Source organism: Physella acuta, unplaced genomic scaffold, assembly GCF_028476545.2.
Source record: "Physella acuta isolate Inbredline_101_S28 unplaced genomic scaffold, ASM2847654v3 ptg002053l, whole genome shotgun sequence".
In the NCBI taxonomy this organism is placed as follows: domain Eukaryota; kingdom Metazoa; phylum Mollusca; class Gastropoda; family Physidae; genus Physella; species Physella acuta.
Window position 1 is genome coordinate 84,711 of NW_026733556.1, and position 14,545 is coordinate 99,255.

The 14,545-nt window shown below is 34.5% G+C and overlaps 1 protein-coding gene and 1 long non-coding RNA gene across 2 annotated transcripts; both read right to left on the minus strand.

Annotated features, from left to right (window-relative positions):
- Positions 1-1,886: 1,886 nt before the first annotated feature.
- On the minus strand, positions 1,887-4,440 carry LOC131931910 (uncharacterized). Its single transcript, XR_009384411.1, has 4 exons — positions 4,372-4,440; positions 3,332-3,445; positions 2,106-2,212; positions 1,887-1,989 (listed from the first exon to the last, which is right to left on the minus strand). It is a non-coding gene; the product is annotated as an uncharacterized LOC131931910 (long non-coding RNA).
- Positions 4,441-13,269: 8,829 nt separating this feature from the next.
- Positions 13,270-13,977, minus strand: LOC131931918 (NXPE family member 1-like). The gene has a single exon (XM_059288747.1). The coding sequence runs from the start codon at positions 13,975-13,977 to the stop codon at positions 13,270-13,272; it is 708 nt and encodes a 235-aa protein (XP_059144730.1).
- Between the last annotated feature and the right edge of the window lie 568 nt (positions 13,978-14,545).

The window sequence follows — 14,545 nt, forward strand, 5'->3', positions numbered from 1 at the left end:
AAAATTCATATGCTCATTTAAAGTGTCGAAAATCTTCCCTCTGACTTTTGTCTCTGAAAGGACTAAAAAACATGACCATCTTAAGATTAACATAGCGATCCATTAGCAGTGATTAACAAACAAACATCCTCCACTTTGCTTTATACTATAAAATTGTTGAATGTTTGAATTTTAAATTTGGTGTGTCAATTTATTAAAAATTGTATAATTTCATATCACCGGCACTGAAAAGACAACAAAAACTTGACCATCTCAAGATTAACATACTGTGGTGGATGATAATCAAAGTTTTCTATTCCAATGGACATTTCCCACAAATCTAAGAACACGATTTTATCTTCTAGGCCTTTGAACCTGTCTCGTATTATATGGAGATACTGAGGTCCTAAAGGATCCCCTCCAACTGCATGGTTGTAATCGTAATATAAAGAAGCGATGTGTGGACCTCTAAGTCCTATCAAGACGTTGGGGTTTTCTTCAAGCAGTTTTTCTATGGCGGCTCTCAGAGATTTCATACGTAACGACAGCACAGCGAGATGGGAAGCCGTGTAGTGGAGGTAATAATTAATGATGAGAATATGTTTCTGGTTTTTTGGAAGCTTCTGTATAAAATTTGGGACAGTAAAATTGTCGCTTTTTTTTGAGGATACATACGCCGGTCCTTCGTGGCAAAAAACATTTATGGAGAGTCCAGTCTCAGGATTGTTGCATTTTCCTTTAGGGTATTCGCCTTCTGTTTTGTTACATTTTGTCAGCTCTAGAATCACATCATAGGTCATCCTGGCATTTGAGTCCCCGAAGATCCAGACGGATGTGTTTCTGAGGCATTTTAATGTCCAGTCTGTATTGATGACCCCTACGTCCTTACAGACCAGAGACTTCCAGATATTGCCAGGTGTCCAGATGCCTTTAGGCATTGCTGTTGTCCAGGTGACATTTTTATTTGACGTGTAACAAGGGGGTGATTCAGGAAAGTTATCTGCAATATATATATATATATATATATATATATATATATATATATATATATATATATATATATATATATATATATATATAAATAAATAAATATATATATATATATATATATATATATATATATATATATATATATATATATATATATATATATATATATATATATATATATATATATATTACAAATAACGTACAGAAAATGTTATGCTCATTTAAAATGTAAGTGATCTACGTTACAATATGTTGTGTTGTATGAAGTGTTGATCTTGGTATGATAATCAACGCCGCTGAGATTAATCATTTTGAAGTTCAATAAGGTGTACACACACACAAACACACACACACACACACACACACACATATATATATATATATATATATATATATATATATATATATATATATATATATATATATATATATTGAATGAGTAAGAAGTAATGCTTATTTTAATAACCTATGTATCAACATAAAATATGTGATGTTGTATGTTGTGCTGGTCATCGGAATGGATAATCCAACATTAAGAACGTTGAGATTAACATCGTTCAACATATTCTATTAAAATTATATTTTAGTGAATGGTCACAACCAGAATACCTGTATTTTCTGTAGATATTTTAAAATTGTGAGCAACTGTCCGCTCTGATGGTTTCCTGTGGATGAGTTTTCAACTCGTAAAGCCGGAACAAAATTAATGTAAGAAATATTAACTAGAATGTTTACCTGTTACTTTCGTGTGGCAAAGCAAGAACACATATTAAATAATAAACTTTGCAACGTAAAAATATTTCAGAAGATAGTAAGTTAGTATTTTAAATTAAAAAATAGAGATTGTTAATTTCATACACAAACACGGTTATTTACCGTTTTCTTAAAATCTTGATTTCCAAAAGTAAAGAAAAAACTTACGTGCAAATAGACTTAATCAGACTTCTTTCATCTTCTGTAACGTCGTGGGGCGGTGATAAATCTAAATATCCCCCTTCTATCCAGTCGTCACATGATAAACTGAAGATATATATATATATATATATATATATATATATATATATATATATATATATATGTATATATATATATTTAGGAAATATATATACAGAGAGAGTATGTATGTGTAAGCTTACTGATTATTTCTCGGTCTACCACAGTAATAATTCTCGTAACCAAACTTGCTGAAGTTACAAATACATTCCCAACCTGGTATGTTTGGAGCTTGAAAACAAATGGTGTCCTGTTATATTTTTTTTTATAATAAACACCGTTAGCATAACCCTATATATATATATATATATATATATATATATATAAAACAATGTGTGTCTGTGTGTTTGTATGTCTTTTATGAATTACTACAACTGTCATCCGATCGAAATGAAACTTTGGGAAGTTGATAATACTCTTGGGAAGTTCATACAATCACCATCAAACTTTGAGGACTTGATGAGAACACACCGGGGGGGGGGGGGGGGTTAGCCAAAAATCATTCTTAATATTGCTAGGGTGGCGCCCCGAGAGTTTTCAAACTGTCTCCATTTACGGTTTATAAAATCAAAGTAGGATGCGGATCGACATCGTTCATCCGAAAGCCATTAAAATTTGGGGAGTTGATAAAAAATACTCCCACGAGGTGAAGAAAATAAATTTTCCAAGGGCGGCACAGGAATGTGCGATTTGGCGCTCTCGTCTTTCTCTTGAGCCCTATGGCACCTACGTTCGTTTATAATATTGACACTGAGGCACACGACATTCAATGACCAGGGGCCGTACGCGGCGCCCCTACGGTAGTGTATCTGGGGGCTCCCTTTCAGCCCACTGCTACGCCCCTGACACCTGGGAGGTGGCTAAAGTGTGTTCTACCTACAAATTATGGAAACTGATTAACATACAGTATCATACACCACGTACTGGGGCCTGCTGGGTAGTAATGTAGGTAAACCGGTGCCCTGAAAAATATCACCCAAGAAATATGGCGCAGGCACTGTTGACATTTAAACTCGGTTTTAGAAAACAAGGTCACGCGTCTATGAACATAGGATTGGTAACGTATTGCTAAAAACATCTTAAATATTACGTCATACTTCTTATGAAACCAAGGCAACGTGCGTACGGGCACGCTTTTATATATATATATATATATATATATATATATATATATATATATATATATATATATATATATATATATATATATATGTATGTATATATATGTATGTATATATATATATATATATATATATATATATATATATATATATATATATATATAATTATATATATATATACATACATTAACAAAGTTATAGGTAAATGTAAGCGAATAAAACGGAGTTTTATATTCTCCAGCATTTACCTCATTATAGTTTCCCTTTTTAAATGTGGCGGCCATTAATCTTGTTGCCCCAATGTGAATCTGGTGGATGACGGTCCTGATGAATTCACGAGGGTAGGCGATGGCCAAGTGAAGCTAAAGATTAGACAATTATTTGTTAAAACTCAAGACCCTATCTTGAATTATAACAATTAGAAACATTCGCCTATTTATGCTTTCGTAGCTAGTATACTTTCTGTTTGCTTTGCATTGAATTGCTTTGAAAAACAACAACAACAAAAAAAGAACAATGTTGTTTTCTTTGATCAAAGCTTTGGGTCGCTGATGAGATCCCTTGCATATTTTAGCGAGCAAAGTTTTTTAAAACATCTGTCTGTACTCAAAATTTAATTTAAAAAAAAAACCTTTTAAAAAAAACATATTTGAAATGTGTCTCTGTATTGAATCTTACTGGATTGCAATCCTAAAATTCAATCGTTAATGATTAACACAGTTTGCTGAAATCTCTTTTATTTTACAAGCTCTTTTTTTAAAAGATGCCTTGCGCTATTATCTTATTTCCGCCAATTTATTTCAAATTTGACTCATATATCAAGGCGCAGTGACAATTTAATGTGAAAATATCTATGATACAATTCTATTTCTGATTTATTTAATAGTTTATTCATATTGAATAATATAGCATCACCTGTCACAACAAAACCCTTACTTTACAAATCTAAAATAAAAATTAAAACTTCAGTTAAATTACTATAAGTATTGCTAGTATTTATTTGTTAGAAAATTTCTAGGCTTAGATAAACCATTTAGTACTTATTTCTCAAATGCTATAAAATATTTAACTTTGGTGGAAAAATAATTAAACCAACTTTTAAAGCCAAGTTGTACTAAGGATTTTATATACATAGAATACAAATTTACTATATCTACAAAACAGTGGTGCATTATTAAATATTTAAAAAAATACTTTATTTTTTTTCGGCAAAAATAAAAGCGTATAATTTTAAACGGTTTTTAAAAAAAAAAACATTATTTTAATCAATTAGGAAAAAATACGTTACCGAAGATAATCCAGTCCAGAGACATTTTACATTGAAAACATAGCTGCCATTTTTTAGATCCAAGACATCACCCACTACAGCATATCCAGTTGGATTATTGCCCTTCATCCACACCCTGACCACATCTTCTCCCTTGGTTCTCTGACGCCCGTACCCATCCACGACATCCAGACGACCGTGTATAGTTTCAAGTATCTTACACCTGACCACACCTTGTATTGTGTTTTCAACTGTCACTTTAGACAATTCCAAATCTGGAAGCGTTTTAGTATCGTTCAAAGGGGGATAACTCAAATATTTTTTCTCCCAATCAAAGATATACTGCCCTCTTGCAAGGAACGGTTTAGGTACCATTAAATCTTTTGCTATTAGTCCATTGAATTCCTGTGTACTTGTAGCTGTACACACAAGGTTATCTGCATAACAAATATTGTTACACGTATTTAAAGTCTTGTAGGAATGTTGAGCAAAAGCTTCATAGATATCTATCGGACCATCGTCCCAGAATTCTCCCTCAATCGCTTGATAAAAATGGACGTCAACTTCTCCATGTAGAGGTAAAAGCGTCGTTTCTTTTTTGTATGGTGGCGTGGTCATTGGTGCAAAATTTAAAAATTGCTGCCTGTTATTTTATAAATATAAAATTACTTGTCTTTTATTGGACTCCTTTAACGGCACATATCTTTACAAAATATAGGTATTGATTAAAAAAAAAAAGATAATTAATAATGTTACAATATTTTAGCAAATGCTTGATAATAATTTTTTTTACTGACCATTTAAAGAGATATAATACCGAACAATACACGGTTATAAATCCAACAATGAAGGTGATGCTTCTATTGGTAGTCGTAGTAAATTTCATTCTTCATTAGCTTTTCAATCTGTGACAAGAAATACATGGAACCGTCTATGTTTGAAAATAGTAATATATTAATGACATTATACATTCAGAGACTAGTGGTAAAAGTAAATGTAACATAAATTTAAAATAAAAAAAAAACATCGCTAAAATTTGTAGGCTATAAACATATACATTCCGAACTCAAGGAAACCCGATTAAAAATATAATTCAAATATTCAAATATGCAATGCATGTATTATAATGATATAACTGACAAACAATATAGATGAGGTTATTCCATTTTAGGGATAACAAATATGAATTTTTATTAAAATCATAATCTCCAATAGGCCTATGTTCTAAATTGAATTTAATCAATAAGGATTTAATCTTAATGGAACTATTTTAAACGCGGCTAACGGTCTAGCATAATAACAGATTTTAAAATAACGGAACTAGTAGTAGAATGGCGAATTATACGTCATATTTGTGATTCATATAGTTTGTAGGACTACAAAGTTTATTAAGACGATGAGAATATATACCTCAGTCAATACAAGGTGTTACGTCCCTTACATGTCCCCTGATTGTGTGTGTGTGTGTGTGTGTGTGTGTGTTGTGTGCTCGAACGACAGTTATATATATATATATATATATATATATATATATATATATATATATATATATATATATATATATATATATATATATATATATATATACGTAAAAAGGTGAAAGTGTGTATGTGGGCTTGTTTGTGGTATATGCATTACTACAGCTTTCATCCGAAGCCATGAATCTTTGGGGAAGTTGATGACAATACTCGAGGGAGATTTCTGCAAAAATATATTTAACGAGCCGACCCGCGGTGTATCTTACGCCGCTATTTAGTTGTTGTTTTTTCTACTTTTCAGTTATTCATAATTTGTGAATTCGACAGTACCAACGCTGAAACTCTATAAGTAGCTCATTAAGGACGATAACCCCTCTCCTTCCCCCCCCCCCTCCGTTAAAAGTAACCTCCACTTCCCCCCCCCCTACGTTTAAAATCGTTTCAAACTAAATTATCTGCCCCTAATAGTCGTCACTAAACCCGGCTCTGTTTGTAAACATTTAGAGTGAACCACAGCTCACCAGACCATATAAGGGTGGGGGTGGTAGGGAGCGCGTTTACAGCTTGTTTTCTAGCGTCTCCTAGAAGAGAATTATATATATATAGATTTCGAAAGGGCGTCAAAAATGCACTGAATGCATTTTTTACGACTATTTTTTATGAAAAACTATTGGAAGCTTCACAAGCACACAGTTATCTAAAACTGTAATTTCTTGTGAGAAATTCGTCTATTTAATATGTAGTGTGGGACGGAGTGGTCTAGCTGTAAAGAGTTGGTCTGCTAACCCGTAAGTCTAGAGCTAGAATCCGGGTTCAAGTCAGTAGACCGTCCCTGAGTCCACCCAACTCTGATGGGTACCTAACTCACGTTAGGGAAAGTAAAGGCGGCTAGGCATAGTGCTGACCACACTATCTCTTCATATGCCGAGGTCACAGAAACAAGTGAACTCTACTTCACTTGCCCCATAGACTGTCAGGTTTGAAAGGGAAACTTTACTTAATATGTAGTATCCTAACAATTAGGTTCAGAATTTCGAGTTTAGAGAAAGGGATAAGTTTAAATTAATGTTCAGTGATAAGATTACAGTGAGGCTAATTCTAGGGTCACTCTTGATGATATTGTCAACAAAATATTCACAACGTGGCTTTTGAAGTGTAGAATTTTATAAAAGTGTTTTAGGCACTTGTAATAAAGAAATATGGCCACGAAATTGTTTACTACCATTAAAGGTTTGTGGAATACAAACATAACGTTGTATCAATCTAAAAATAATCGAAACAGCAAAACTGAAGTTGAGCTGGTTTTGGGAAGCGATAAAGGCCTATATATGTCGTGTGTGTGTGGGGGGGGGGGGTGTTGTGTGTGTGTGTGTGTCTAATCTCGAGTAACTACAAATAACACATACCTCCCCAGACTATTCAAAACTCCACTGAAGACAACTCGAAAACGAAAACTCCAAGAAACTACAAAAAACTGGGTGTTTAGGACCCCAAGTCTAAACAAACATTGGATACAATCAGCTCTATCTGTGTAGGACCCTAGATTAAACACACACACACACACACACAGAGGCGTAGCGACCCTTCCCGGCGCCCGGGGACAAACTTTCGATTTGCACCCCCCTCGAACTTTTGATTTGCACCCCCCCCCCCCCCCCTCAAACTTTCGATTTGCACCCCCCGCTCGAACTTTTATTTGCACCCCCCTCAAACTTTCAATTTGGCGTCCCCCCTATGGTCGGCGCCCTGGGACATATGTCCCCCCGCCCACCCTCGCTACGCCTCTGCACACTCACCAGATAGACATAAACTAGCTGTTAACTTTCAAGACAATGCGAGGTGGGAACAGATAATTCAGGACGGCAGGTCATAAAAAAAAACAACAACAAAGACTCATATCTTAACTATCTATCAGTGCTAAACAGTAACTTATCACGAGGTAAAAAATCTGCCTCGACATTTTAATTAAATATACCTTAGCGTATCTATATATATATATATAATTCTCTTCTGGGAGTCGCTTGAAAACAAGCTGTAAGCGCGCTCCCTACCACCCCCACCCCTTCATGGTCTGGTGAGCTGTGGTTCACGCTGTTTACAAGCAGAGCCGGGTTTAGTGACGACTATTAGGGGCAGATAATTTAGTTTGAAACGATTTTAAACGTAGGGGGGGGGGTAATTAAGTGGAGTTTACTTTAACGGAGAGGGGGGGGGGGGGGAAACGGTGGGGGGGGGATATCGTCCTTAACGAGGTACTTATAGTGTTTTAAAGAAATATTTTCAGTGGCAGCGTTGGTACTGTCGAATTCACAAGTTATGAATTACCGAAAAGTAGAAAAAACAACAACTAAATAGCGGCTTATGATATGCCGCGGGTCGGCTAGTTTTAAATAAAAGAGAAGCAAGTAGTGAAGCAAGTAGTGCTTCTCTCCCCCCCCCCCCCCACCCCCTGACTATCCTTCTTTTGAAGGCTATATTTTTTTACCTATCTATATATATAGAAAGCAAAGTGCCCGGGTTCCCGATAGGGAATTTTCCTGCGTCGCAGGCGCTTCACCTTTGGCAGGATTCTGCCTTGGGACAATAGAACACGAGAGCTGAAGCCGGTTGGCCGCACCGTCCACGAGAAGGGGGTCAAAACTGACCTCGACTGGCCGGCGATTAAATAAGCAATATTACGAAAAAAACTTTTGCCGAACGACCCCCCTTGATATTTTGTGAGGTGGTAGAAGAACACCAAGGGGTATCACAAAAAACACGGCATATCTGGGAAAAAATCCTAGTGGTCAAAACTGACCAGCCGTATTTCCCTATATAATCTTGGTATTTTATGTGAAAAACAGAGGGTAATTTCAATAAAGATTTCAGGGTACTTAACTTCTGTACATCACGCTAATTTTTGGCATGCACCTAGGTAAGTGGCTAGGCCGTACGGAAAAACTGTCGGTTTGGCTAAAATGTGACCACGAGTGAAATTCTCTTTATATGAGCAATATTACGAAACAAACTTTTGCCGAACAACACCACTTGATATTTTGTGAGGTGGTAGAAAAACCTCAAGGAGTGTAAGAAAAAACTCGCCGTATCCGGGAAAAATTTAAAAATGTGTCAAAACTGTCCAGTTGTATTTTCCTATATAATCTTTGTATTTTATGCGAAAAGCAGGGTAGTTTCAACACAAATTTCAGGTACTTAACCTCTGTACATCTAGCTAATTTTTTACATGAACCTGCATAGATTACTATATAGATTACCATGCCGTATGGAAAAACTGTTGGTCTAAAAAAAATGACCTCGAGTGACATTCTCCTAATATGAGATTTTAATAAGTAAATTGACGAACGATCCCCTAATATTTTGTGAGGTCGTAGACTGACCCTGGAGGGTAACGAAAAAACAACAACATTATTCCCGTCGGAAAAAATCCTTATGGTCGTTAGATTTGTCTAGATGCTGTATTTTCTTTTATAAACAATTGTCTGTCGTAAAGTAAACAAAGACTACGTCATTCGGTTTATGTACAGGGAGGTAACTTTTAAAGTAATAATTTTTAAATAATATTTATACAATCTGTTAGAAAAAACTAAAATCACAAAGTATAGTATTCGTTTAAATAAATATTTCGTTATAAATTTAGTAAAGTTATTGTACCAAAATGTAAAAATCAATTGCAAAAGTGAAATTAATGTAATATTTGATTTACACTACTAATAAAGCCTTTGCTGTTATAATAACCTTGCGAGTAATAAGTTTGCGAATACTCCACCAATGTTAGCATGTCATGAAATTACTCACTGTTAAAAAATTTAGTCCCGATGCACTCCACATAACAGCCAATCACCAATTAATTAATAAGCGAACATAAGCGAAGCTAGGCAGAATGCTTAGTTTAACACAAAGTAAAGATTCCTCTTTAGACCTAGTAATCCATTGAGCAGATGTTCTTTTGTTTCTTGACCTCGGCACATTACGGGATAATGTGATCAGCACAATGCCCAGCCGCTTTTACTTTCCCTATCTATTTGAACCGGATGGACTCAAGGAGGTCCATTGAATTTTAAACCTGTTTTACTTATATCAAAGTTATCATTCCTGTCGAACATAAATTAATTTATATATTAATGAATAATGTGATTAGCATTGGGATTAGTAGCCTAGCACACTACCCTCCCTTACGTTCCTTACATAGGTGTACTACTTTACAAAGAAATAAAACGGTAGATTTTACTTAAACGACGTTATTAAAGTTAATGAGGTGAAACTAAAGGCTAGCGGTCCGTCTTTGACTAGAGTTAGTCTAAAGTTTTGGTTAGGAGAAATCAGTTTTTTACGAAAATCTCATCAGCAGCGGATTCCATTATTTGAATAACTGAAAAGAAAAGCGTGGGTCACTTTTTAGATTTTAGTAAAGGTATAGGCCTATATTAGATAATATAATGACCCATACTGTAATTATTATTTAAAAAATGGTCCATTATTATATTTTTGAAGAAAATCATGTATTTTCTTTTTTTTAGCGAATAATTAGTGCTAGTTATTAAATTATTTTTTATTAATTTTTTTTTCAATCCTTCAAACACTTAGCACGACAGACAATGTAAGATAAATAAAATCTTGTAAAAAATTGCATAAAAGCGTTGTAATAACAAGCTTTTATGTAAAAATGCACTAAAAAGGAGAAAATAAAAGGATTTTTTAAAAATATATTATAATAAACCACAATTTAAATAACTATAATTAATTTTCTCCTTTTTTAGTGTAATTTTACATACAAGCTTGTTAATAAAAACTTATTAATGTGTTTTAAAAATATTTTTTCTTGTAGTAGGCCTACTTTAAAAATGTGTATACCTTAAACCTGCATGACTAAGAAATATTGCGCACCAAATGAACATGATAACGCGCGTTTATTAGTGCGGAATAGTAGTAGTGAGACAGACTACGAATTTCAGAAAACATTAATTAATTCATAAAAAAATAAATTAGGCATCCAATCGAGTCAAATTTAATACCGAATTGCAATGTCATTGGGTCTTGACATACGTGCCGAATTTCAGAGAAATTGATCGGTTAGAAGTGCCCGAAAATTTTGTCGATAGGAAAATACTTGAAAATAGAGAGAAACAGAAAGCAAGTTAAATAAAAGCTTGTAAAAAAGAAAGGCTCCTACCTTAATTAGACTACATAGCATTAAAAACAGTGATTTATATTGTGTCAATAAAATGCAGCGTTAGTACTACTTGTGGGAATACGAATACATTTATTACCCGACTGTCTGCATGTATTATTGTTCTAACTGCTGTGGAAAACAATAAATTTTCTCATACCTTTGGCGTTTTATGTTTTTACACTACATGCCAAAGAGTGCGTTTATGACTAGAGTTGGTGCGCAACTCTGGTTGAAAGAAATTGATGTGATTTTATTGCTGTGTTTATGTATTGTTCTATGAACGGTGTTAAATATTGTTCCATAAACGGTGTTAAATAATACATTTTCCATTACTTGCCTCTGCCTAACATGTTCACAACAAGCAACGCAAAAACTCCAGGAAAAATCAACGGCTTCTAAAAGAGAAAGCGCTTACACACAAGTCACAGATTCTCACTACGCTCGGGGAACGTTTATAGGGCTGTGGAATTGAGAGGGTGGGATGGATGGCGGAAAAACTCAAACACAAATACCCAAAGAATAGTTAGAGAAAATTCAAGGAAACAACGAACAAGTTCTTGTTTAACAATGTGTTATTTGACGTAGTAGGTAATTGCAATGTTAAAAACGGGGCAGGGGCGGAGTTTGTGTGTAACTAAACCGGGAGTGATCTCCCATAAACTTTCTCGAAAATTCTTATATAACTTGGAATGTAGACATGATTTTTAATTACTTAAACTTTTAAAAATAGAATAGAAACTCATAGAAAAAAGAATTGCGCACCAAGCAAACGCCAAAACAAAATGTGCATAATAGTGCGCAATATTATTAGTACTTTATAAATTTACATGCGTTTTTTGAGAAATTGGAAATAGCGTAAATTAGTACTTCAGGTCAACGGAAATTACTCATAATTTGACAGAAGGTAGAAAATCAGATCTTTTACTTACATGTGAAATTTCATTTATCTATCTGAAATAGTACTCACGTTATAGACTTTTGAAAAATATTCAAAGTAGAAAAAGTACAACTTCCGGTTATCGGAAATTGCTCAAAAGTTGTTCAGGATCTACGATTTTGATAAAATACTATATATGAAATTTCATCAACCTTGCTGTAAAGGTACTCAAATTATCCTGTTTACACACTCACACACACACACAGACACACACACAGACATACGGACAAGATTGCTAAATTATGTTTTTCCGCATCAGTTATTTTTATTGCACGATTACAAGACTTTCTCTATAGGCACCTACTTCGTATATACGAGAAAGTAAAAATAAGGTGTTGGTCTAGGTACAAAAGTAATTCATTTGCATTGCGCTTAGAGAATATTTTAAGGACTGTTGAGTGGGTCAGAAAAAACTCAAACACAAATATCGATAGAAATAGAATAGTCTGAGAAAAAGCAAGAAAGCAAATAAATAAGTCTTTTGAAACAATTTATTTGACGTAGTAGGTAAGTGCCATGTTAAAAGGGGGTGGAGGAGGCGCAGAATTTGTGTGTAAAAAGGGCGAGGAGTATGGTTAAGTGTGGACTTCGAGAGAGGGGTTTGTGAGGCGTTGTGCAGCTAATAATATAATAAATAGCTATGTTTGTCTGTTTGTATAATTGTCGAATTCAATGAGCTATTAAATCGGATCAACATGTTTAAAGAAATTATAAGCTGGTGCAGACGAATCTGGCCCTGGTGGCGTAACCCAAAGAACACACAGTACGTCCTACAGTACTGGTACGTGTACAATAAGACGCGGACTAAATTCTGGCCTCAATATACTCCACTCAGTGAAAAGCTGTGAGGGGTGCCCCCCCCCCCCGCCCACAGATCTGGAGACCACAGCGCATTTCGTCCAAGAAGTTGAACTTGTTTGAATTCTCAGACATGAATATATTTAGGAAAAAATATGAAGAAGAAATAGATCAACCAATTTTTACCGCTTCCATTAAAAAGCAACTTAATTTGAATGAAATATTACTAAACTTTGTCATTCCATGCTGTTTCTGTAAGAACTGACCAAGATAACTTAAAGTCTAACAACAAATACATTTTTAAAAATGAGCCTGTCAGCCTACATGTTTTATAGCTAGATTAAAATACAACATACAAGGGGGATAATAATACATTATTTACAGGATTCATTTTAAGAAATTTTATTAAGTGCAAATATATAATTATTATGAAACAAAACAAACTAAATAGTCCAAATTTAACCAAATAATTAATTGTAAGTTTTAACTCTTATCATCCATGTGATCCTTTAGAGTATGGAATATCTTCCTTCGGGCTAATTGCACTGAAAAGACAACAAAAACTTGAACATCTCAAGATTGACATACTGTGGTGGATGATAATCAAAGTTTTCTATTCCAATGGACATTTCCCACAAATCTAAGAACACGATTTTATCTTCTAGGCCTTTGAATCTTTCTCGTATTATATGGATATACCGGGGTCCTAAAGGATCTCCTCCAATTGCATGGTTGTAATTGTAATATAAAGAAGCAATGTGAGGACCTCTGAGTCCTATCAAGACGTTGGGGTTTTCTTCAAGCAGTTTTTCTATGGCAGATCTCAGAGATTTCATACGTAACGACAGCACAGCGAGATGGGCAGCCGTGTAGTGGAGGTAATACTGAATGATAAGAATATGTTTCTGGTTTTTTGGGAGCTTCTGTATAAAACTTGGAATCCCGGTATAATTTTCATTTCTTTGTGAGTATGTATACACCGGTCCTTCGTGGCAAAATACATTTATGGAGAGTCCAGTCTCAGGCTTGGTGCATGTTCCTCTCAATGGGTATCCACCTTCTGTTTTGTTACATTTTGTCAGCTCTAGAATCCCATCATAGGTAAACCTGGCATTTGAGTCCCCGAAGATCCAGACGGATGTGTTTCTGAGGCATTTTAATGTCCAGCTTGTATTGATGACCCCTACGTCCTTACAGACCAGAGACTTCCAGATATTGCCAGGTGTCCAAATGCCTTTAGGCATCGCTGTTGTCCAGGTGACATTTTTGTTTGACATGTGACAGGGGGGTAACTCTGGAAAGTTATCTGCAAAATATAAAGCAAACGACGTCTGTGATCTAGACATGCATTTTAACAATCAATAACGTTAATATATATATATATATATATATATATATATATATATATATATATATATATATATATATATATATATATATATAATATAAGCGGGCTGTGTCTGTCCTTCCTTCCTTCCTTCCTTCCTTCCTTCCTTCCTTCCTTCCTTCCTTCCTTCCTTCCGTCCGTCCGTCATCGCTATAGATTTTGGGACTATAAAAGTAAACTACGCACCATGCTGTGCTTTTCAGTGCACCGCAGTGTCTTATTATAAGTATTAGAGTAGGGTTTGTTTATATAGCGGCATAGAGCTATTTTATAATTTCCACTGTTTGTACAATTTAGCATAACGTAAAGAGGATATTAAATACACGCACATTACTAAAACATATTAAAAGGATCAATGTCAAATATAGTTTTCGTTAATATTCCTAGAAAAAGTGGATACATTTTAATAACATAATAACTGTAGG

Coding starts and splice junctions, on each gene's coding strand:
- LOC131931918 (XM_059288747.1), bottom strand. CDS start 13,977: ATGCCTAAAGGCATTTGGACACCTGGCAATATCTGGAAGTCTCTGGTC.